This window comes from Esox lucius, chromosome 13, assembly GCF_011004845.1.
Source record: "Esox lucius isolate fEsoLuc1 chromosome 13, fEsoLuc1.pri, whole genome shotgun sequence".
Lineage (NCBI taxonomy): Eukaryota > Metazoa > Chordata > Actinopteri > Esociformes > Esocidae > Esox > Esox lucius.
The window spans coordinates 13,924,285-13,949,977 of NC_047581.1; the positions used below are offsets into that span (position 1 = coordinate 13,924,285).

At 39.6% G+C, this 25,693-nt stretch overlaps 2 protein-coding genes across 4 annotated transcripts; both read right to left on the reverse strand.

The window, feature by feature from the left end:
• Positions 1-1,054: 1,054 nt before the first annotated feature.
• pptc7a (protein phosphatase targeting COQ7 a) lies at positions 1,055-14,555 on the reverse strand. Of its 3 annotated transcripts, none has more exons than XM_020052761.2 (7): positions 14,014-14,106; positions 11,730-11,778; positions 8,838-9,017; positions 7,564-7,762; positions 5,451-5,574; positions 5,035-5,164; positions 1,055-3,198 (listed from the first exon to the last, which is right to left on the reverse strand). In XM_020052761.2, exons 1-7 carry the CDS (start codon positions 14,020-14,022, stop codon positions 3,140-3,142), a joined length of 750 nt encoding a protein of 249 aa, XP_019908320.1. In that variant the 5' UTR covers positions 14,023-14,106; the 3' UTR covers positions 1,055-3,139. The 3 variants fall into 3 exon arrangements, with proteins under 3 accessions (XP_019908320.1, XP_010874584.2, XP_010874583.1); XM_010876282.3 differs by having other exon boundaries at positions 11,730-11,889; XM_010876281.3 differs by lacking the exon at positions 11,730-11,778 and having other exon boundaries at positions 14,014-14,555.
• Positions 14,556-16,387: 1,832 nt separating this feature from the next.
• Positions 16,388-25,470, reverse strand: ppp1cc (protein phosphatase 1, catalytic subunit, gamma isozyme). The gene is made up of 7 exons (XM_010876283.5): positions 25,036-25,470; positions 24,342-24,473; positions 24,012-24,242; positions 23,736-23,840; positions 22,608-22,831; positions 22,053-22,187; positions 16,388-17,055 (listed from the first exon to the last, which is right to left on the reverse strand). The coding sequence occupies exons 1-7, from the start codon at positions 25,088-25,090 to the stop codon at positions 16,966-16,968; spliced, it is 972 nt and encodes a 323-aa protein (XP_010874585.1). The 5' UTR covers positions 25,091-25,470; the 3' UTR covers positions 16,388-16,965.
• Between the last annotated feature and the right edge of the window lie 223 nt (positions 25,471-25,693).

Consider the following 25,693-nt stretch of genomic DNA (forward strand, 5'->3'; position numbering starts at 1 on the left):
TGACAAAACGTTGCTTTTTGTACTGATGAACTTTAATGGAGAGTTAGCCAACAGATGTATTGGCAAGTCAGGTTACTAGGCCAATGGGGAGCAGGGCACAGACATCATAGGGAAGCTTTGATGTACTGATAGACAGGACTGTTTATATTTTAAGGCTGGTTAGGTTGTTGGCAACCTCTACAGGGCCACTACATGAAAACATTTGGGCCATCCAGGACAAGTTCCTCTTAACTCCAAGCACAGTAAGAAAGGTATGCAGGTTGTCGTCAAGTGCTAATGGTTCTTCCCGGTAGCCCTGCATCAAGCAGTACCGGAATATGCTTTTCCTACTCCAGGGTGGGCCCTTGAAGCAAGAATGTGGTGAAGAGCACCATGACCAATGAAATCACTGATGATAGACAGAACATTTTTATAGGGATTCTAACAGTTTCTCATGCTTTCTCAGCCCTTTTAAAAACAAAGTGCTTGATCCCTCAAATGTCTGATGGCAAAAGGCATTAAACACGTTTTAAAAAGGGAAAAGAATCTCTAAAAAGATAAAGGTTATGAAGACAGTGGGGCATAATAGGAAATAGTATGTGTGAGTCATATGGCTATTTGTCAGTTTTCACCCTTTGCTCTGTAGCTGAAAGAGAAAAACAGGATCAAATGTTGCCAGTATCAATAACATCTGATACAAGGCACATGAGCTCCACAATGTATATATCGACATCGAAAATGTTAAAAGAAAATGTTATTCTTAAAAAATGTCTGCACACTAGCAATGTACTGACAGAGGGTACTGCATCAAAGGAAAATATTAAACACATTAAAATGTTTAGAGTTAAAAGGTCAAATTTGTTGACTGAAAAATTCTAAAAGGCCCTAATCTATTCATTTTCACGAGAGAAATAAGCTTTGTGCATCTAGAACATTTCTGTAATCTTATATCAAAACAATGGGACTAACTACATTTTTCTTTTGTGTAGATGTGAAACTAAAGAATGTCACTAAAACACCATAATTCACACAGTCATGCTTTTAAAAATCCTAGATAAAAACGAGCACCCAGAAGCAAAGAATAAATGGCTTGTAATGTTGAACCATCTGGACGTCACATTGTTTACTATTAAAGCTGAAGGTACATTGGCTAACAAGCAGACGCAAGTCACCAACTTGACCCCAAGACACAGGCAACTGAAATGGGTAACTAATGTGTCGTCTGGGTAGCTAACATTGTCAACTTTATTTTTCCTCTTGAAGCCAGTAGGATAACAACCTTGACAAATTGCTTGTAACATTGGCACAGTGTTTTGTAACCACAATATATAGTCTACTATGAGGGCATGCCAAGACCCATAGTTCAATGAGGACCACAGCTAACCTTTACCCATGTCAACTGGTAATGACCAATGAACAATGACATTACAATGTTCGATTTTAACAAGGACCTGTGAAACACTGGTCCATGCCTTCATGAATAGAAATGTCTTGCACACTTTATTCCTCAGTTGGTTAAGTGATAATCCTAAACCTAAATTGGCTTCACTTTTCACTTGGCCTTTTTTCAAGGTGGGGTTCTTTAAAATGTTTCGTGAATTCAGGTTGTTCAAGTGTCAAACAGTATCATACTGAGTGAGCAAAAGGGAACCTGCAATTCTGAATTAAAGTGACCTGACTGACAAGTTCATTAGATGTGCCACTGGAGCTTCACACAGGTAACAGACGAGAAGAGATTAAATGCTGATTGTGAAGTTATTCAGAAGCCAAACTGGTACTTCCAGGTGACTACACCTACCCCACCCCAATTAAGCATTTTGTTTTATAACTTGCTTTGTCACCTGACCAACATCCATTTGTGTGCTTTCAGATATGCTTCCTTTAACCTTGTGCGTGAATGGTTGATATCCATTGCATGCCAGAGGATACTGAAGAAAGCTGTATAGTCTACATAAAAGTCCATCCATTCTGCATTTATACAACATGAGCATCAGACACACAACAGGATAGAGGTTACTCTATCACACACACTAACCTTCCACATCACTCGCAGTCACACCCATTGCAACAAAGCCTGGGGTGAGAGGCCAGATTAAACAGACATCAAGTTGTCAAAAATACGAAAATAAATCCCCATCCTTAGGACAAGGCCAGAATCTGTGGAGAACGGCGACAGATTGGAATAAGATTAATTATGGACAGTGCACATGCTCCTTATATTGATGAGACGTGGTTACGTCACCTACACCCGCCACCAACCTATGACCTCAACTGAGAAAGCATTAGAAATGACTGCTACAGATCAAAATAATACAGTCTTGGCTCATTTTAATCCGTAGAGATGTTTAACTTAGAGTGTATAACCGAACATGTTGAGATATTGCCAAGTATGCAGCTACTGAACATTGTCTTCATAAAACCCATTAAATCAGTCAAAACTTAAAATATCACATTCTCTTTCCCAAAAAAATACCAAAACAGTTCATCCATTTATATCACATTGATGCATGCCCTTAAGCCCGCATAAAAAATGCTTGCCCTTCAATTATTATTTTTAAATGCATTTGTGTAGCCCAAGTTTTTATGGCCTTATTACTCAAACTTGATTTCATCATGCTACTTTCAGCCTCGAATCACCTCAGTTTCTATGATTAATGCCAACTGGTATGATACGCCGATTTTCAATCATCTTTTGACTGGCTGCTACGGAGCCCTTTTCTAAATGTCTACCTCCTGAGCTAGGCTCCAAGCCCAAACCTGAAAATAACAGACTTATCCCTTTAATGTGAGATTCAGTGCTTCATCGTCAACACGCCTACATCCTATAGCTGCTCAACGGGGATTAGGCCAGTAACAACTGTAACATTTCCAAGATAATTTGCATCAGGTAGCATAGATGTCTACTTTAGCCCTCTGCTTTAGTCATCCGTGTCTTCAGGCTGTTAAAGATGAACTCTGATGAAGTCAGTGCATATATTGTCAGTGTTGGGCCTGATTGAGTCCTGGAGGAATGATAGTCTCAAAGAGGGCAGGAGGTAGGTTCACCAGCATCAGTCCTTAATCCCTGCCAGCAGGGACCAAAGCAGTCCAATGTCTTCAAGAGGCAGATGGCAAAGAGACTCACTATCCTTGTTCACCTCCTTGCCTCCATACGCCCTCTCTAGTCTGTGTACTCTGCCACTATTGACAGCAACACTGTAATGTCATCTGGCTTTCCTCCTGTGGGGGATGAAAAAGATGCAGTCAGGAGGATGAATGAATGTTTCCAAACATGGCCTATACTGATGTTCTCTGCACCAAGAGCAAAAGGAAAAACAATATAGTTAATCAGGAAGTGATCATTTCTTATTCCTCTAAGGGTGTAATTCTCCCTGATGGCCCTCTCAGCCTGGATACTAAGGATGGGCAATATCCAAGTCCATAGCAATAGTTGCACTTTTAAATGTGATACATCATACATTTACAGTGTAGGTATATGTAGCTACATTTCAAATATAATTAGTGCTTGTTCAGCGGTTTTAATTTTGTCACCTATTTTAGTCCTACATAGTTTGAGTTATTAGTATAATAATTATCTGGACAACTGTCCTAATGTAGTTGGACAACACTTTGATTCTGCTCGATGGGAGGTAAGAGGGGAGCCTAAATATGCAATATTTAATAGGAAATAAGATACTGCTCCTCCTGGGCTCAACGAAGAAATAGATTTTACCCCATTTCTGTAGTGTGCGCGCGCGCGTATATATATATTTTTTATCAATCTCTCCATCATTATGCATTGTCTAGATATTCCTCTGTACATTTAATTCATGATTTCATCTAGGAGCCATGTATGTTTAATTAATTTGAGATTTACTTGTAATACATTACGCAATATTTTATTCTGGTATAGTTATTGGCGGTAGCACGATAATATTCTCTCTGAACTGTTGATTGAATTATGTTGTCCACTCCCTCTTTTTTCGTTTGATTTAAATCACCTGTACACCATATTTATTTTGTGCCCCGCAACATTTTGTGCTTTTTATTGCCATAATATTCTAATAAAGGCTTTATATATTTTTTTTTAATCAGAATCAAGTATTTACCTAAGACACACGCGTAATTTATCCTGGTGTGGCGATCAGCAATTTATGAATTAACAGATTTCCAAATAAATGTTAGCCTGAAACGGCTAATAAACCATCCGTGACAATATCAGCGCAGTTACGGAACACTTTCGCCACACACCGTACAATCAACACGGTTTGCGAAATCTCGGATAGCCAACGCTAGAATCGCTCAGAGTGCTTCGCTTGTAACATACTTGTGGGCGACCTAGAGTCATAACAGCAGGTAAGCTCCACGCTACATTTTTTGTTTGCATCTCTTTAGCAAGCCACTCGCCACGCTTCCCATCATTGAAATGATTTGAGTCATCGCGAATAGTGTGAAGGTACCGGAAGTCCTTTAAAAGAGCAAGCTCTGCTGCTCTACCCAGAAACACTGGTTTATTTATCCTCTCACTAGTCAACTTAAGACCTGTTAGCTAATAAAGATGCCAGCCACCAAAATTATAACGACCATTTATGAAACGGAGAAAATGCAGAAATAGGAGAAAATGCTGAAAAAGTGGTAAGACTACAATGATAGCCAACAATAGTGATACAATATTTAATATTGTGGTTCATTGTACATTATATTCCTCATCTAATTTTATATGATCTATTATTATAATTGTGGTTGTTACTGAGGGTTGTTACAATTGTTGTTTTTTGTGATAATGGTCTTCTTGCGAATCAAGCATTATCTTACTTCTTGGTGTTGGTTTACACATCCTCCGACCAGACGTGAGTTTGATCGTAAGGATACAAGAAAGATAATATTGATAAATACCAGTTCTGTCAGTGAAGTGATCGAATTATAATTTTAAGATCAAATTTGATCATACGCACATTTCATGAATGAGGGCCAATGCACAAGCATACAGAGAGGGAAGAGAGTGGACCTTGAAATGGGGACTGCCATGGCTTCATCTCCAATTTCCACTTGCGTCAAGTCACAAAGGATCCTTACCTCTTACATTCAGTCCATTGTCACAGGCAAACTGCGCAAAAGGTGACATGTAGTTGGGGTCGTATGCCAGAACGTGGGCGTGTTCTGCAATGCTCCTGGCCGTCTGCTGGATGCTCTCATAATTGGTGTTCTGTGCGCGCGCGCGCACGCGCACGCGCACACACACACACACACACACACACACACACACACACACACACACACACACACACACACACACACACACACACACACACACACACACACACACACACACACACACACACACACACACACACACACACACACACACACACACACACACACACACACACACACACACACAGTAAGCATATTTGGAATGTCATGTTCCTTCACTTCAATACTATGCAGACTGTACCTGTGTTGGCACAGTAGGCTGTAACATGAGGGTGTACCTTGAGTTTTTTTAACTCCTGTAGTATCATGTAGTCTGGCATGTTGTCGAAAAGGCCGTCCGTGGCTGTGAGAATGATGTCCCCCAACTGGACGTCAAAGGACGAACTATCTGCAGCGTCAGGACTGATGAGACAGTGAGACATGGTGTTTTTTCAAGGGTATATCAACACGGAGTGAAATTGCAGGGCAATAGTTAAATATATTGATACAGTCCCTATTTCAGCAAAGTTAAGGAGGTGCTTAACCAAACTATAGCCAATTGCCCTTCCAGGAAGGAAGTGTGTCCAGCCTGAGCCTAGTTTAATCGGTCTTTCTAATCCTCTAGTAAAGGTAAAATGAACACAATGCATTGTAGTTCTACATTACAATGACCATTGTTTTACCAGTCAAATGCTGCTAGTGAGAAATAGCAAATGATTTCAGTGAAGAAAATAATTTTATGAATGGTCAGTTCTTGAGTTTGGAAACCACCCCCACTAAAACTGCTGTCATGGTGATGCGCCTGTGTGGAACACAGGTCAGAGCCAAGTTCAGTGTCAAGTTCACTTCTTGGAAAGCAGCCTTAGTTCTCTGCAACAGTCGTGGATTTTATACAACCCATTTGTAACCCAGCCGCCATTCCATCTGCAGTCTTATATCACATCAAAGCTTTGTCTCCAAATTACAAAATAATTTAGCTCTAAATAAAACAAAGAACATACGGTGAACTGACCTACAATGCTTAAGACCCTGAGAGATATGAGAATATCAGTGGAGAGAAATGCTGCAGCCCCATGGAAGGATTATACTAAGATGTTTCCGAACAATATTTGACAAGGCTGGGTCAAAAAGGCCACGTATTTGGAAAGACTATAAATTGTTATACAACAGTGGCTTCAGACAGATTCAGATCCATTCACTTTATCCACATTTTGTTTTGTTATGGATTTCCTTTAAAAAAATTAAAAAAATAAAAGTCAATCTATACGCACAATATCCCATAATGACAAAGCAAAAACATGTTCAGATATTTTTCTCAATTCATTGAAAATAAAAACATCTCATACAGAAGTATTCAGATGCTTTATTCAGTAGTTTTTGAAACACCATTAGGAGCAATCCCAGCTTTGAGTCTTCTCAGGTATGCCTCCACCAGCTTTACACACCTGTATTTGGGCAATTTCACCCATTCTTCTAGATCCCCTCAAGCTCTGGCAGATTGGATGGAAGTCTCCCCACAGATGTTCAATAGGGTTCAAATCTGGGCTTTGGCTGGGCGACTCACAGATATGTGACAAAGCCACTCCAGTCTTGGCTTGACACTTGGTGTCCTTGCAGTGCTAAAAGATTTTCACCCGAGTCTGAGGTCATGTGTACTCTGGATCGGGTTTTCAACAAGGATTTCCTTAGACAGGTGTGTATCTTTCTAAATCATGTCCAATCAATTGAATCAAGTTCTAAAGACATAAAAGATGTTGAAAGGACACCGGATGCAATTTGGAATGTCATGTCAAAGGACCTATATACATTTGATATTTCATTTTCAATAAATTGGCAATAATTTACAAAAATGTGTATTTGCTTTGTCATTTTCAGGTAGTGTGTAGATGGAGGAAAAACAAATGTAATAAAGTGAGTAAGTAAGTCTATAACACAAACATTTTAGAAAGTGAAAGGGTCTGAAAACATATATGCACTGATTAAAACCAAGTAAAGACCGACACCATGAGGTCATGTAATCAGGCATATTCTACCAGTAAGCCGACACTTCATATCAGATACATAAACAGCACTGATAATTTCGAGAAAACCATTTGAGATTTGTTCAATTAATCTCCCGGTCATAGATCATAGGGATGAGGAAGACAGTAGACCGGGCATTGGCTGCCAGTACCAGGAGGGCCCTTAGTCCACCTCTGTGTGTAATGAGACTTTGACCTGGCTGAGACTGGCAGGGATCCAATGCTCGCCGCAATGGAATCCACAGCCCTCCTGCTGCTGGCACGCCGACGCAACGAGGACAGCACAGGGCCTGAGCCGATCAGTACTGGCCCTAGCCCTGCCGCTACAGCGACCCTGGACAAACCGTAAAACAGAACCAACCAAGAGGTGCTAGACAACCACAGAACTGACCTGTCACTGAGCACCGCCCCCTCCGCCTCAGGCGGTGCGATGGAGAGCTGGAAGGGGGTGTTGAAGTAGTGCTGTTGTTCGTCTGAGCGGTGCACCACCTCTCCTCCCCGTACCACCAGGAAGCCGGAGTCTCCCAGGTTGGCGGTGTGCAGCCTGTGGCTCTGCCGGTCCAGAACCACAATACAAGCCGTGCTGCTGCCTGGAGAAAAAACCCGAGAGGACAAATATAGGTCACACCATCTGTAAATGGGAAAGTTGTAGAATCGATACGTTTGTTGTTGAGATTATCTATGAGTGGTGTATTATTATTTTTTTGGTTGCATTATATCATACTTCAGCTGATTGTCGGCAAAGAAGAGACAGACATTTCGATACTTTTTACGATGAGTAGTTTTGGATTGAGAAAAAGGAAACATGGCTCTGCCTGCAGCCACGCCCTGCGTATGAGTCATCTAGACCACTAGAATGTTCCATGGGAGCTCCCTAGAACCCCCTCACGCTTTTCCTACATTCCCTCCCCTTGTTGTTTCTTTTTTCCCATAGAAACACAATTACTGCTGGCCTCACAACTGTACTCCTCAGCAATGGAAAAATACACTACTGACATGCAGGATGGCATGGAAGAATACAGAGGGCAAAGAGAGGGCTCTTTACTCCTCAAACTTGGTTTTTCTCCCACACGTTTCTCCATGAGCCGTTCTAGGAAAGCAATGAAGTCATATCTGGAGTCCAGTTGAAAGTAGTAGGGTTAGCACACGGCACGCAGCAGGTCTGACTCATGTTGTAAATATCCTATTCAAATACCACAACATAGCTTTCCCTAACCATCAAAACTGAAAAGTCAACCGAGAAATTGCTTTAAGACTGCATTCGAAAGTGATGCACCGATTGACCAGCCAGCGAACAGAATTGGACAATTTTCTTAAAACAGGCCATCAACAGATCTCACGTCCTAATGGCCGATTGGAAGAACCAATCTGATGTGAAACACGAGTCAAAGTTGTTGACGTACAGGTTTTTTTTAAGCTGCACGATTGTTGTAAAACCCTGTTTTGATTTATATTTAAAAAAATATATAGCATAAATGGCAACTCTGCACTACCGCCCCCTCAAAAACCCTTATTTGTAGAAACATTTTAAATAAATAGATTGGCATCGGCATGTGATTGACCTATACATCAGCAATACATTAAGCATTTGCCTGACATTGAGTTATTTTTGCACCAGCTTTCAGGTTCACATAACAACAATCCTCCAGGATTGCCTTTTCTCACCTAGCAGAGGTACTTTGTTTTGTAGAAGTTCGTAGTAGCTGGTTGTGAGGACCCCAACAGGGTTGCTTGGAACAAAGCGTCCCTCCTTTACCAGCCGCTCACAGGTTTTCATCAGGGTCCCTGAAAACTGTGATGGGTCCACACCGTAGTCTCTCCAACCACCAACTCCATCTGCCACGCCTAAAGAAAAGCACAGACAGCCTCAAAAGAGCACAACACTGGATAGGAAAGAATTATTTTATATTTACATCATTTAACATGCACCCTTATCCACAGCAAACAGGTTCATTTCCTTGAATAATCTCCTTTGATGATTTGTAGAGTCTAGCACAAACATATCTGACTAATAGCTATGGAAAACTAGAATTAAGACTATCTGCGTAGTCTGGTATCTGGATTTTTCTAGTGACATTATACATCATAAATATGCCCTTACACAAGTTTGTGGTCACATTATCACACCGCATAAAAACCTGAACCATTTGTTTTCTACTGTGATTGAAATGGCACACTTCCTATCAGTAAAGCAGTTGGCATTCCAAGCTTTCCCTAGAAAGGCAATTATGTCCAGCTGCTTCCCAGACCCAACAATCAACTCTCACTGTGACCATACAAGGTCCCTCACTCTCTACCAAGCAGACATAGACTGGACTCCTAAAAACAGATAATAAATCCTCAATTTCTAAATATATTTATTTATACACACATAACCAGGTTTGTGGTTAGGCTATAGCTGCCCTTGAGCTTTGAAAATGTGTGTTTCCATATCTTTCCATACAGATGTCGAGTGTAATGGCATAGCACAATGCATAGGAGAATGTTCAACTAACCTAGTTGAATAAAGACCTTTTGTTAATGACAAAAAACACTTATTGAAATACAGATTTTTCACCATTTAATGCAACAATGTGTAGCCTACGTCACCATCTGGTACTGTATATTTCAAATCCTCTCACTGAGTGAGGCAGATGGGTGTCCATCCAAAAACAACACGTGATGACACCTGTCTCGATCACAGAAGATTTAAAATAGACAAGATGGTGGCATACAGTTGTGCTCAAAGGTTTGCATACCCTTGGAGAATTGGTAATATATGTACCATTATTAAAGAAAACATGAGCGAGCAGGCAATTTTTTTATTGCTTATAGGATTCCTATTAAACATGGCAACAAAAAAAAAGAAATTATGACCCCTGTTCAAAAGTCTGCATACCCTGAGTTCTTAATACTGTGTATTGCCCCCTTTAGCATCAATGACAGCGTGCAGTCTTTTGTAATAGTTGTCTATGAGGCCCCGAATTCTTGCAGGTGTTATAGCTGCCCATTCGTCTTGGCAAAATACCTCCAGATAATGCAAAGTCTCTGGTCGTCTTGCATGAACCGCATGTTTGAGATCTCCCCAGAGTGGTTTGATGATATTAAGGTCAGGAGACTGATGGCCACTCCAGAATCTTTACCTTTTTCTGCTGTAAACACTGGAAGGTCAACTTGGCCTTGTGCTTAGGGTCATTGTCGTGCTGGAAAGTCCAAGAGCGTCCCATGCGCAGCTTTCATGCAGAAGAATGCAAATTGTCTTCCAGTATTTTCTGATAACATGCTGCATTCATCTTGCCGTCAATTCTCACAAGATTCCCGTGCCAAGATTCTTTTCACTATAGATCTTGTTGATGCCTCGCCAAACATAGCACTTGTGGTTATGACCATAAAGCTATTTTGGTGTCATCACTCCAAATTACAGTGTGCCAGAAGCTGTGATGCATGTCAAGGTGTTGTCGGGCATATTGTAACCAGGCTTTTTTGTGGCACTGGTGCGGTAAAGATTTTTCTTTCAACCATGCAGCTCATTTTATTTCAAGTATCGTCGTAGTGTGCTCTTTGAAACAACCACACAGTGTTTTTCCAGAGCAGCCTTTATTTCCAGAGGATACCTGTGTGTTTTTCTTTTAATCCCAAAACATTCTACTGGCAGTTTTGGCTGAAATCTGTCTTAATCTACCTGACCTTGGCTTGGTATCAAGAGACCCCCGAATTTTCCACTTCTTAATTAGTGATTGAACAGTACTGACTGCCATTTGCAAAGCTTTGGATATCTTTTTATATCCTTTTCCATCTTTATAAAGTTCCATTACCTTGTTACACAGGTCAGTTATTTTCTGCTCCCATGGCTCAGTATCTAGCCTGCTCAGTGCATCCACATGAGAGCTAAGAAACTCATTGACAATTTATACACAGATACTAATTGCTATATAAAAAGCCACAGGTGTGGGAAATTCACCTAGAATTGCCATTTTCTCCCATGTGTGTGTCTGTAATAAGGGGTATGCAAACTTTTTATCAGGGTCATTTAGGTGATTTCTTTTATGATTTTAAAAGGAGCCAAACAACTATGTGATAACAATTGGCTTCATATGATGACTCTCCTTGAATAAAAGTTTTTTTGCATGCTCAGTCATATTTTCAAAATCAAAAATTCACAATTTCTGCCAGGGCATTCAAACTTATGAGCACAACTGTATACAATGTTGGATTATTTCACTGTGCAAAAACAATATTTTCTATTAGCAGAGAATTTCCTAAATTCAACTACCTGCAAACAAAATGGGCATTGACAACATACAAAACATACATGCAATCGAAGTGTTGTAAAGATCACAGGTTAGTAGCAACCTCAATGTGAATTCTCCATACAAGAATATGTATGTAGCAGGAAAGAATTCAACTAAACGTTTTATGGAGATAACTTGTCTTCATCCAGGATTTCGTCAAATGTCTATGTTTAGTTGCAAAAGGTTCCAGAACATAATTCAGAAAGACATAAATCCATGTTAGTATGATGCAAGAAGTGACCTCAAAGCGAACTTCTCAAATTTGCCAGCATCTTTTACCAATTACATCTTGGAGTTGCAGTTATGCTGTTCTCATGTAGCCGGAAAGGGTCATCCTGTTTAACACCAACACATTTGCGAAAATGCTGGCAAATACTAGACATGTACTGCAAAAAAACACCTTGCAGGGCATAAATCTTCATGGGTATTACTGAAACCACCTGCAACTGAACAGATGTTTTAGAAGATACTGGTTTGGTTGAGTCCTGAACGGTGACAGTATTGCAAATACAGGTCAGTTAAACATTCTGCTACACTTTTCTACCCAACCAACAATGACAATTCACAATTATTGCATAAACCTAGGGATTTGTCCAAAGCTAGAATTCTGCTATATACTACCCTCCTAACTAACAAAGTAGTTTCATATTCACACAACGGCCCTCATTCATGAAAGTGCATGAGATCAAATTTGATCTTAAAATGTTCAAATGATTAATTAATCCTGCACGGCAGGTTCTGTTCAGTTAAAGTGGGCAAGTAGGCAACTTGCATTTCACGTCGGCTCCAAGCCAGTGACTCTGAAAACTGAACCCCAGAGCTTAGGTGGCCTTTAATGGCCTTAAAATGGTTTGATGCTCAATCAGAAGGAATCAGACCCCTGATCAAAACTGGGCAAATGGATGGGCTATTACTTCACTTGCTGCTTCTAATGAATCCTTGTTATTAATCTCACAATAATATGCTTAAATTCAGCAGGTTGTCTGTACATTAATTTAGATAAGGTACATTTCTCTAATTTTGAAAAAGCATTTCCAACAGAAGTTATTACATATTTTTAAAATAATTATGGGTTATTTGGGCCATGGACATCACTAGGCCTATTTTAGGGGGGCTTAGGCCCATCCAGAAAATACTGTGGTGGTCGTATTGTTTAGCCATGTCGCTAACCAACTACCTGATATTAATACTTCCACAGAAAGTTCCGAAATGATAATTAAATGACATACTAGCTAACATTTATATGTCGCTAATAAGAATCATTAACGTTGATGACTTGATCAAATGATTGCTTGGTACAAAAAGATGTATTTGTAAATTGCTGTTGGATATGCCGATAAAAAAGGTTCTGCGAGATTACTTATGTTCAATTCTTTGGTTTCAACAGAACACAGTTACAAAATCGTGCATGTTTCACAGAAACTTGTTTGTTTGGGATTGAAGTCAACGTATTTCAACATATTCTGTTCAGAGGAAGGGAGATACGGTCATTAAATGCTTCTTTTATTTAAAAAAAATAATGTATAATAAAACATGTTAATAACTTAATTCCTAGATTAATAGGCTAATGACTAAATATTTTGAAATTATTCAGGAAAATCGTGTTTAGAAACATAAATATGTATGTAGATGCTAATTTACTATAAACTATAGTTTACAAGTATTTTGGCTACATAGTACAACAACTTTTTGTGCCTTTTGTTGGTGTTGGATGGATGGGGATAGTGGACATTATTTTTTTATTTGGATAGAATTTAAGTAATTAAATCAGTGTCTAACAAACTGTGACAGGTATACATTTAGCCAACCATGAATCTTAAGAGACGTCCCTGATTTGGGCCAAAACAAAAGGTTGAGGTAATTAGCGTCATATAGAATATACTGAAGAGAGATTCTGAAAATGCAAGTTCAAAGGGAAGCTTAAAACCACATTGTTAAGTTAAAAGCTGCAGTTGTCTACCAAAGAAACCCAAATCTCTGAACTTTTACCCAGATGCCTAACTACTCGGTTTGCCGACACCAACTATAGTCCAGGACTCCGCAGACCCTGAGAAGTTGTTCCGTGACTTCGGAGCATAAGAAACGTTTTAAAGCGTTAACTAACAACCGCTATTCAACCGCCTGAAATTCGCAGTCATGTTCTGCCATAACCATAAAAGTACCAATAATGAGCAACTACAGGCAGGTCTGACCTCTAGTCTAGGACAACTTAATGTCTAGTATGGCTCAAAAAGGTCAACAGAGCTACGCCTAGAAGCATGTGCTGGGCTGTCAAATGATCATAGATTAATTTACCGTTTCCTTGGCTTAAAACTCAACAATAAAGTTAATTGTAGTTCTAAAAATCGGGCATCTGTTATTACATTAGACCATCAAAAAGACCTCGCCCCTTATTTTTGACCGAATGTAACACTACTACTAGCTAACGTGAAGTGTCAGTACCGTAGGCCTATTATCTAACGTAGCTACGCTAACCAGCTAGCTAAACAACCTGGCAGGTTATATCATCACGAATTATGATCAATGACGTGTATGAATTTTCTTCCTACAAATGTGTTCATGTTACTCACCCAAAACATCTGCAGACCTATGTCGGGCAATAAAGCAAGCGTCGTCGCCGTAACACATGCCTTTCTTCAAGATACCCTTGCGAAAATCCTTCCCAAAACCGCAACTCGCTGTTACCAGGCTGTAGTCGCGGCTGTCTGTTTGAGAGAGTCCGCCGATGACAGCTCTGGCAACCAGTCTACCGTACGAAAGTACGGAGAACATCACCTACACACCAGCTCCCACTAAAGTGCCCAGCTAGCAACCTAGCTAGCGTAGCTACAATGTAACTACACAATATTGCCTCTTTAGCGTTCTCGTTACAGTACTGCTTGGATTAGGTAACTAGCTAGCCTTACAAAAACATAAGCCACACACTGCAGACAAAGCCGCTCGTCAGGCGATAAGGTAGCCTCTCAAAGAGGTTTTCGCGTTGTTAATAGCGCCAACAGCTCCGCGTTTCGAAGGATATCACACATCCAGAGTCCCAGATATGTTTCAAGTTCATCACCATCGTATGGTGCCTGTGAGAACAACTTATACTATTTGTGAAACGTCACTGCAGCGGGCCTGAGTGATCTTCACCTTGGTCTTGTGACTGAGTTGACGTCACATTATTATGCAAGTGGAGTTTCCTAATAAGGGCATTGGTTCAGAACCTACAAATCATCTATTACTTTTCTGGTTTCGATTAACAAACTTATAAAAAAAAATGTATGAATTCTGAAATAAATACTTTGGAAAAGCATGATGTCTGTAAGGTAGATGTTTTGACCGATATAACTGAAATCCGATTATATGTGGGATACAACTTTATATAGGCTATTGAGGTTCGGATCGTTCTGATATGTGAAATACCAAACGTAGTCTTTCACAAATTATATAATTAGCAGAAAATATCCTGACAATAATACATATAATGTAATGCACATTTGCAGTCGGTTCTGGCTATTTGAGTTTTAATCTATCTTCTCCGCGTGTCTTTTCTACTGAATTTTTTTTTCTGATGTATTTATTTTCCGCGTTTAAAGTAATTATTTCATAACGATTTCAATTGAGACCAGATGTTTGGAGGCTTGGTGGTAGGGCTGTTGTAAATTAATTGGATAGATATTATTCGCGATGCAATGTTAGGCTATCAAACACCGCTGGCTTTCTCTGTAAGAATTAACAAACAAAATGTTTTCAAAAGTTCCGCAGTTCTGAACAGCAGTTCATGCAAGTATTGTAGACTGCTACAGGACATCCCACATGCAATTTTATAGATCTACATTGAGCACAGGCCATGCAACAAATAGCGATAGGTTGCCAATAGCTAAAGCGTACAAGTAGCGGAAGACTGAGAGCGCATTTTGGAGACAAATGCGTGCGTTCTTACAACACAGACCATTGTCTCAATGTTTTAGAGATAGGATTATGCTATAAAGTTAGGCCTATGTATTTGACGGGCCGAACTCAAACAACAATGCATGTGAAAGGTGAACGTTCACTGCTAGACAAGTTAAAGGGGCACTGTGTAGGATACTGCCTCTAAACAATAAAATGACTTGCATGCGTGGAAATACAGTAAGCATTTTCTGTCTTGGGGATACATTTAAGTCTGACATATCCTATATCTGACAATCTAGATCCGATTAAACCTCATCTCTGACAGTGCCCGTTCTAGCCATTTGGGGGCTCTAAGCAAAATTGATTTGGGGCCTCCTCTCATCTATTGGTTGGGGGCTCTCTAGCAGTCAGAGGCCCCCTAGCGGTCGGGGGCGTTAAGTGGCCGTTTATGTTGCTTATGCCTGGAGCCAGCCCTGATCTCTGGTATATTTTAGTCCTCAGATACCCCTCGAATTAGGTAACGATTTTTCAAAAACTCACGGATCTCGTAGGTGTCGGATTTCACAGATACAGTTCTGCTCAGATATATATTTCAAAACCAATCTCTCGTTAAGCAAGGGCAATGATAATTCTGTATGTGATTTGGCACCCCCTTCTGGCAGTGATGACCATGTACTTACTTCACTATCTAGTCCTAGACTGATAAACCTCGCCTATTTCTACAATTTCAGTTTGCTCGAGGATGAAAACCGCAAACGTCCAACGACTGATTGAGAAATAACCTTGAATCAATGATAACGGCTCAGTTATCGTTTGTAGATCAAGTTACCCTGATATGATCGCATGTTTTGTTAACAATAGGTGTCTGCGAGATTTAAAATAACCTGGAGGAAAAAAAGCATTTGCAAGTTTGAAACATTTGTGACTTTGGCTCTCTGAATAGAACAAACCTCATTTTCATATCAACAAAAACACAGTGTAATGGAATAATTAAATCACGGGAGGATATCATTTAATACTCATAATTGACAAAATTGCATGTTACCAATAAATCAAATGAAATGCCAATTTCCCCCTAAAATGTGTTAAAGTTTATTAGAAAGATTTAGACAACTGTACAAGAACGCTTTATTTCATTTAATTCAGCACACATGTTTTAAAAACGGTGAGAATGCAGACGCATACTGTGGATTCAAAGTCCTATGATAAAGATTCAGTGGATTCAAAGTCCTATGATAAAGTTATACAGGAGAAAAGTATCTTTCTTAGCTGTTTAAGAACCATTAATTTCATTATTGACAGTGCCAGGTGATGACAAATTGATGAGACATGAAATGCAGAAAATCAGGGGAAATCTGTGCACAGCTTCAAACAAGGCATTTCTGTGCATTATCAGCCATAGTTACATTGTTCCTAATTGAACAGTCATATGTGGCAAAGACTAGTTGCAATGGAGTGCAAAACACCTGAGGTTTTCATGGTGACATTTCCATTTACCTTTGTGGACAAAACTACACAACATTTTGCTTTCTTTAGGTTGGAGTGGATATCTTTTTCAGCATTGGCAGCTCAAAGGGCAACCAACCCTTCTGATGCAAAAGACAAAAACCGAACAGGGAGCCGGACATGAGTCCAGTCATGCCTCCTTATTTCTTGCCTTGCTTGGTGACCATGTTCCGTGGGGGTGTGACTGGACGGCTGCCATTTGGCTTCTTCTTTTCGGCTGGCTTCAAAATCTGTAAGTGGAATGAATAATAGTCATATTTCCTTTTGCTCATTGCAAGTGTTTACTTACATAATTACAAGGTCAGACCTGAAAAAAACTTAACTGACTACAGAACTACAGGAATGCAAACTGGCAAGGGCACAAAGTGTTTCCTTTTTTGTATCAAGGCACGAAAAAGAAAAAAAAAAAAGCAATCTGTGGTCCGCAGGAGAGACGCTCCCACCCAGGGTCGTTCCGTCCAGGGAAGCTCTGTCAATATAAAATACTCTTCCAATTCTTTCCTTCCTATCGGTCTTTTGGACTACCTTGTTCTAACGGGTCACAGCAGCCGCCGAAATGAGTCAAATCATTGTATTTACATTGCCAGCCTATGTCAGCGACTTTTCCTAATATAATACTAGTGTATACTACTGAACTATTCGCTTCCCCTTTGCATGGTTAGGAAGGTCTATAAAACAATGGTTATTAGGGGTTCCTTTGGGAAGACATGAAAAACAATTTCTTTTAATTTATTATGAAGTTATAAACTTGTAAACAATGGCTAATTGGCCATAATTCCCTGAACAAAAGAAGGCACGTAAAGGTATGGCTTGTCGTTTGCTTTCAATCATCTGAATTTATGAAGCTGCATCACATATGCTAGGCTACTTCAGTGGCTAAGTTAGGGCTCCAAGATCCATCTCGGGGGGGGGGGGAACAGAGTTTAGAATTTTAGTTCCGCAAACAAAGAAAATAACAAGTATGGTTAAAATCATACCATATTAATTCAGACTTTCATATCGACTTTGTCAATCAGTTAGAATTCCATCACTGAGTTAAGTAAGATTACTCAGTTTAATGACCTTTTTATATATATCATCAAATCACCCTCAATATATGTTTTTACAGTAAAAAAGCAAGATATAATGGGATTTTCACTATTTTATACATGATAAAATCATTAGATATGGACATAGTTTTAAAATCTTCTTCAAGGAAATAAAGTCAGTGCTTAATGACTAAGAAACCATGCGCCGCAAGCTTCGAGGAACCAATTGGAAGAGGGGAGGGTATTCAGTATGGGCGGAGCTTCCCTGCCACAGGCCACAGACACACCCTTCCGAAAAAATGACAACTTTAGTACCATAAAATGTGCTTATTTAATATTCTTTTCATGATACCAACATTTTACAAATAAGATACAAGGCAAAGTACTTGTTACTATTTATAGATGATAGATAATAGATTCAGGTTAAGAACAAAACCTACACTGTTGTGAAAAATGATTTGCCCCTTCTGACTTTGTTTTTTCATAGTTATGACAATGTTATTACATCTCAATGATCATTCCATCTATCCGTGCCAGACAAAATTACATTCAGGCCAAAGCGCAAAATCAAATGACATTCAACTATTTACATTTAGGGACAGAATGAAACATACATGAAATATTCACAGTTATTCAGATAGGTTACTTGCATATTTGACTTGGAGATAAACATGTTCAGTTACTGTCTATATTTGTCTATATACTGTCTATATTTATTTTACAACACTCGTGCACACAGTAACCCGGTCTAGTTGAGTTGCATGTTTAACAGTCAAAAACAAGTTTCGCCACATTTAGCAGAAATGACTGCAAAGCAAACACTTCCTGTAACTATTGATCAGTCCCTCAGAGCGCCATGGAGGATTTTCATATCACTCCTCCATGCAGAACAGCTTTAAATCAGTGACTATTGTGGATTTTCATTCATGAACTGCATGCCACAACATTTATGTGGTGTAGGTCTGGATGAGTGTCTAAATAACATCATTCCAGGGGCCTGGTTTACAACCGTTTCCAAAAAAGTTGCGACGCTGAGTAAAATGTAAAGAAAAACAGAATGCAATGATATGCCAATCATTTAAATAATATATTCAAAATAGTACCAAGACAACATATCAAATATGTTGAAACTGAGAAATGTTATTGTTACTTGGAAAATACATGCTCACTTTGAATGTGATGCCAGCGACATGTTTTTAAAAAGCCGGGACAGATGCATCAGAAGACTGGAAACGTGTAATGCTAACTAACAACTAATTAAGTAAATTGGCAATAGCTCAGTAACATGATTGAGTATTAAAATATCATTCCAGAGAGGATGGGCCTGTCAGAAAGGAGGAGTTCACCATTCTGAAAGACAGCGCAGGCAAACAGTGTCACAATTCAGGAATAATGTATCACAACATAAAATTGCAAAGAGTTTGGGGATCTCATCTGTGGTACAAAATAACAAAAAGATTCAGAGAATCTGGAGAAATCTTTGTATGCAAGAGACAAGGGTGAAAACCAATATTGGATGGCCATGATCTTCGGGCCCTCAGACGGCACTACATTAAATACAGACAATTCTTTAGTGGACACTGCATGGGCTCAGGAACACTTCTCAAAACCATCGTCTGTGAACACAGTACTTCGCTGCATCAACAAATGCAAGTTAAAACTCTACCATGCACAGAAGAAACCATACATAAACAACATCCAGAAACACCAGCATATTCCCTGGGCCTGAGCTAATTTTAGATGGACAGAGGCAAAGTGGAAAACTGTTCTGTGGTCTGACAAATCAAAATGAAATTCTGCTCGGGAATCATGGACACCGCGTCCTCCAGGCAAAAGTGGAGAGGGACCATCCGGCATGTTGTTATCTATGCATAGTGCAAAAGCCAGCATCCATGATGGTATGGGGGTGCATTAGTGCACATAGCATGGGTGACTTGCACTTCTATGAAGGCACCATTAATGCTGAACAATATATACTGGTTGTGGAGCAACATATGTTGCCATCCAGATTACGACTTTTTCAGGGAAGGCCTTGCTTATTTCAGCAGGACAATGCCAAACCACATTCGGCACGTATCATTACAGCATGGCTCTACAGTAAGAGTCCAGGTGCTAAACTGGCCTGCCTGCAGTCCAGATCTGTCACCTATTGAAAACTATTGGCGCATTATGAAATGAAAAATACCGCAAAAGAGACCCCGAACTGTTGAGCAGCTGCAATCTTATGTCAAGCAAGAATGGGACAACATTCCATTCCGAAAGAAGTGATGCAACACAGTGGTAAACATGCCCCTGTCCCAACTTTGCTGTGGGCATGTATTTTCCCCAAAACAATAACATTTCTCAGTTTCAACATTTGATATGTTTTCTTTGTACTATTTTCAATTAAATATAAGGATAAATGATTTGCACATTATGGCACTGTTTTTGTTAGCATTTTACACAGCATCCCACATTTTCTGGAAATGGGGTTGTAAGTACACACAAATCATGTGTGAGGTCATTTCAAGTGGTGGAATAAGGGTGACGTAGAGTAGTTAATCTAGAAAATATACATTTAAAACACCACAATGCTTAGTGGTGTCTAGCTAAATATTAAATCTTGGCGTGATGTTAAAGCGTGACAAAATGATCTAATGTTGAGTCGCAATTTTGACAAGTTAGTGTATCCCAACCGGTCCCAAAACTGGCATACTAGCTTACTATACACTCAACAGTACCTACTTCATCCGCTAACATTGGAGATTTGGCTGATACAGCATTAGTTAGCAATTGGGAGCAGCAAGAGACCAGGGTGACAAACTGCCAATTCCTCCCTGGTCTATTACAGCATACACTAAGAAAACTTCAAAGAAGCAAAAAATACTTCAACTAAATCTCTATAGCTAGCAACCAAGTTAAAATTAGCAAGGCTAAGTATAACATCAAACTCATAGTTAGCTCTGTATTTTGGAACAGGTAATTCTATTTTTCATATTATAATTCTTCTGAACTTCATTCTCTATCGGCATTGGTGCGGAACTGCTTTCTGACCAGTGAGTAATTGCAAAATGCTGTAATTGTTATTTTACTGAATAAATGCTAACTAGTGCTGCTTTAATAAGGCAGTATTCTCCCAGAAAAATTACTATTACCATCAAAATCCCACCTTATCAACAACCGACAAAGGCTGGTCATCAAGTGCAATGAACTCAGCAAGAGCCTCTGCTCTTTCATTTTTTTTTTGTCTGTCTCTGGACATTTTATTTAGTTTTTCTAGTGTTTGCTGCAAAGATACCTGTTTTTGTGGTTCTTCGCTGCTAGCATTAACATACTCTTTGAACTCTGCGCTGTGTTGTGTTGTGTCTAAAGACGTTTAATCAAATTGCTTGTGTTAAGATAGTGTTTTCCCTTTCCTCCTCTTGACAATTTAAGAGAGCAGAGCTTGCACTCTGCTTTACTTGTGTCATTGCTGGCATCTCGGTCTTCCTGCTCTATCAATCTGAGTTCTATATTCTGTACCAGATACCGGTATCGGTGCATCGATAATCTGACACAAGCTGCATTAAGCAGGGAGTGTGTTTTCAATGAGCGTGCAGATTTTTCTGATGATAGCAACGCTTGGCTTATTAGTAGATTTCGGTTTCTATTTATTTTGTCCTGTTTATTTGTTGTATTTATTGTCAAGCAAATGTATTTACATGTGGTCCATGTCTGAATATGGTTGTGAAAATAAAGCTTGACTTGTCATCAGTTGGTGTGTGTGGTATTCCTTCAAGGTCTGGGATAGGGTCCTCAGTATGACCATCAGAAACTACTATGTAAATGAGACTTAACGTACACTAGCACAGCGTTTTAGAATGTGTCAGATTTATTAAGTACTTACAGGTGTGTGTGAATCAAGCTTACGAGCAATTGATAAATAGCAACTTTTGTATTTGCGAACATTCTTTGTATGAGTAAATTCTAAATGTTCTTTGTATGAGTAAACACCAGCCCTGTGTCTCCCTGTAACAGTATGTTTGATATTATCACGCATAATGAAACATTCTGTTTGCAGTCAATGACTGCCATGAGGAACAAAGAGAATTACCTATTTTGTTTAATTGCCATAGAATTAAGAGTTTGCAGTTTCAGTACTAATACAGTACAAGTAATTACTGACAACTACATCCCTGTGAAAAGTCAATGGACGTTAATCACGATGAATTACCACTCACCTGAAAAGAACACATGAGGGTCTCATCTACACTCATCATGGCACCAGCGTTGTCAAACTCCCCACAGTAGTTGGGTGCTGAGAATAAAGTCACAAGCTGTCGCTTTGCAAAGAACTCGTAGCCATCCTCAACAACCTGCAAAAAGGAAAGTGATTACTTTTGGGGTAAAATAATCAATTCAACACCTGACCGATAAACACTGCATGTAGTAGGGCTGTAACGGTAGACATCCTTACGGTACAGGACGTTCATTTCGGTATGCCTTGTGATCCGAATGAATAGTCTAGTTTTAAGCACACACACACACACACACACACACGTTACTTTTTTGAGTGCAAAACTAACACTCTAAACTCAGTTTCCCCCCAGAGACGGATCTTGGAGACATAACTTAGCAACTCTTGAGTTTAGAGTGTTAGTTTCGCACTCAAAAAAGTAACGGGTGTGGTTCAAACTAGACTATATTCTTTTAAATCACAAGGCTTAACGAACCAAACATCCTGTACCGTATGGTACGAATACGTGTGCCGTTATAGCCCTAGTATGTAGACATACCTGATGGGCACGACAGATCAGATCCAGGTCATGTTTGTGCAGGAACTTTGCCACCACTTCGGACCCAAAGGTGAACGAGACACCCCTGTCATTCTCACCCCAGCCGAGGACATCTTTGTCCGGATCAGACCAGAGCAGGTCACACAAGAGGCCCTGGTCAGGGACATCGGTGGGCCTCATGACGCGCCTAATTTGTTCCATGGACTGGAGGTCAGGTGATAACCCTGAAAGACACGGGAGATCAACACAGACGAAAACCTTTAAGACCAATACCAATAAGAACATCTGGGTTGATACCAATGAAAGGAAGAACAACTGGAATAAAAATAAAATGTAATATCAACATCACAGGGGGGCTGCACGATTTGGATAAAATGTTGAATCGCAATTTCTATGACACATATTGCAATTAAGGTTATGATTTGCAATTTTCAAACATGGGTGTAATAATGGGTGTAGATAATCTCACTTAAAAATAGAGGACATAGCTTACATAATGTGCTATTAAACTGAATAAAAATCGAGTTAAAGATCAGTGTTTTCCATTTTACACTTAATACCAATTTGAAGGTATTAAGTGTCAAACTACTCATTTAACCGCTCATTTAATGGCGTTTGCAGCATTTGCTATGTTTGTGCCGTTGCCATTGCTGGTTAGGCAATATTTCTCTAGGTGTATTTTGTCCCACTTTCTCTTGAGGCATATTTTATCCCATATTAAGTTTGTAAGCACCAACATTGAATCCAAAACTTTTAATAACCATGCTGTTGGTTGTGGGCCAATATCTTGGTGCCACTCGCTAACTTGAAGCGGACGTCTTCGCTAGTAGTTGCAGTGTTAACTCAAACTAACATTGAAAAACCATGAAGTATTTTAACAAAATGAGTCCAGGTATTTAAATAATCACAAGAAAAACTATTACGGATGTACAATGCATGCCCGTTGCCTTACGTGAAGTGCATATCATTCACCTTTTTTGGAGCTGAAAAATCGCCTATGTTGGTGATTTGGATGTTGCACATGTCAATATCGCAATTTCGATTATATTCAGATTAAATGTGCAGCCCTACATCGCAGCAATGTCTTAGTGGCTCTTAGGTTTCAGGACCACTACAAACGCAACCTACCTCCATGGCAACAGAAAATCTTTTCATCAACAATGGCAGCAATTGGGAGGCAGTTAAAACAATCTGTAAAGGTTTTCCAAAGCTTGATATTGTACCTTCTTTTACCTAGAAAAATAAAAAGAAAGTTAGGATGGCAATCAGGGTTAGGCAATGCATATGACAAAATGATATAAATATAGAGAAATGCAGTACTCGGTCAGAGAATGAAAGGTCATGATTAGTACAGTCACCACATAATATTAATGCAATTTATATATGCCATTACAGAAAACTCACATTCATCATAGAATCCATATATTCTGTTGATGGAGGCACACTCATGATTTCCCCTCAGCAGAAAGAAGTTCTCTGGGTATTTTATTTTGTAGGCCAGAAGCAGGCAGATGGTCTCCAGAGACTGCTTCCCTCTGTCCACATAGTCCCCCAGAAATAGGTAGTTGCTCTCAGGAGGGAAGCCCCCGTACTCAAACAGCCTTAATAAGTCATAGTATTGCCCATGGATGTCACCTACAGAAAGCAAACAATTTCAACTTCAAGTTGTAAACATCCCTCTTTGGGTTTAAATGGACAGAACACTTTCACCAAATAGCAATGATGGTTACTGACCACAGATCTTGAGGGGGGCTTCAAGTTCCAGAAGAATAGGTTGGCTTAGAAAGATCTCCCTAGACTTGAGGCACAATCCTCGGATCTCATTCTCCTGGAGCTGCACATTTTTACCTGGCTTTGCTCCTCTAACTAAAAAACAGAAACAGCCTATGAATCTACAAGCAAATACTGTGTATCGACTGTCCTACTCACAGCCACTTTATCGAGTTCATGTTCTGTCTTGGGGGTGCCCATGATGAGATATCTCGTTATTTATTTTCTAAGTCAGATAACTGGGACAGTGCCCTGTTAAGTACAATAGCTACAGTAGCTAACTAATGTTGTTACGTTGACTGAACACATCGACAAGTAAACACTACTGCTAATTAACTATTAGCTACCCTGATACGTTAACAAAGATAGCTAGCGATATATAGGCAATAACATACAGCGTTACCTAGCTATTTGGCAAAAAAACCTAGGGAGGCTACTAACGTTATCTAGTTAGCTAATTTAGCTACATAACGGCAACCAAAAGGCAAGCCTGCCTGCGTCAAGAGCTACGCTAACTATCTAGCATCTACTGTAAGGCGCGTTAACAAGTACTACGAGGGCAGCAGCTAGTTATTGTACAGCTACACACCAATATGTTAACAAAGTGAATATATCACAATAATACGCTACCAGGATAGGTGTTGCTTATTTGCCTTACCTTCTAAAAGACGCTGGATGATACTGTCTATATTGAGTTTGTCAACATCCGCCATGGCGACGTAAAAAAGGACAGAGTGAGCTGCAAATCTACTACTGCTGCTTCTGGTTAGCTTGCTAAAGGAATAGCTAGTGTGGCTACGATTGACTAGATTAGCTAAATCGCTGGTAACGAGAACAAAACGTGTAGAATGACAGTATGTTACTTGATAAAAAAATAATAAAACGTTATATTATACTTCACTACGTATCTACATAAACACCTCACTGTTGAATAAAACCGAAACAAATTTTAGCCAGAAAAAAGAAACCTGTAAATCTCTTAACGATGCCCTCTGATTTAACCACACCCACTTTGCTACTTCCAAAGTGTCTGACTCTAGTGTGACTGCCAGACAGACAACCTTCTATGAGGAATTTATTGATGCTGCCATCTACTGTGCTGGCTTAATAATGGTGTGCCACGCTATGGCCTGCGTTCGTGACAGCCTCTTCCAAAAATCTTTCTGCCTCCACTTTCCGACGTCTCGCGAGTGCAGGCAAATCCGGCACCAATACTGGGATTCATGAAACTTCGTCATTTTAATATAACTGAAATAACTGTATTTAATAATTAGAAAGTTTACAATAGCGCGTGTAAAATATTAAAGTAGAATTGG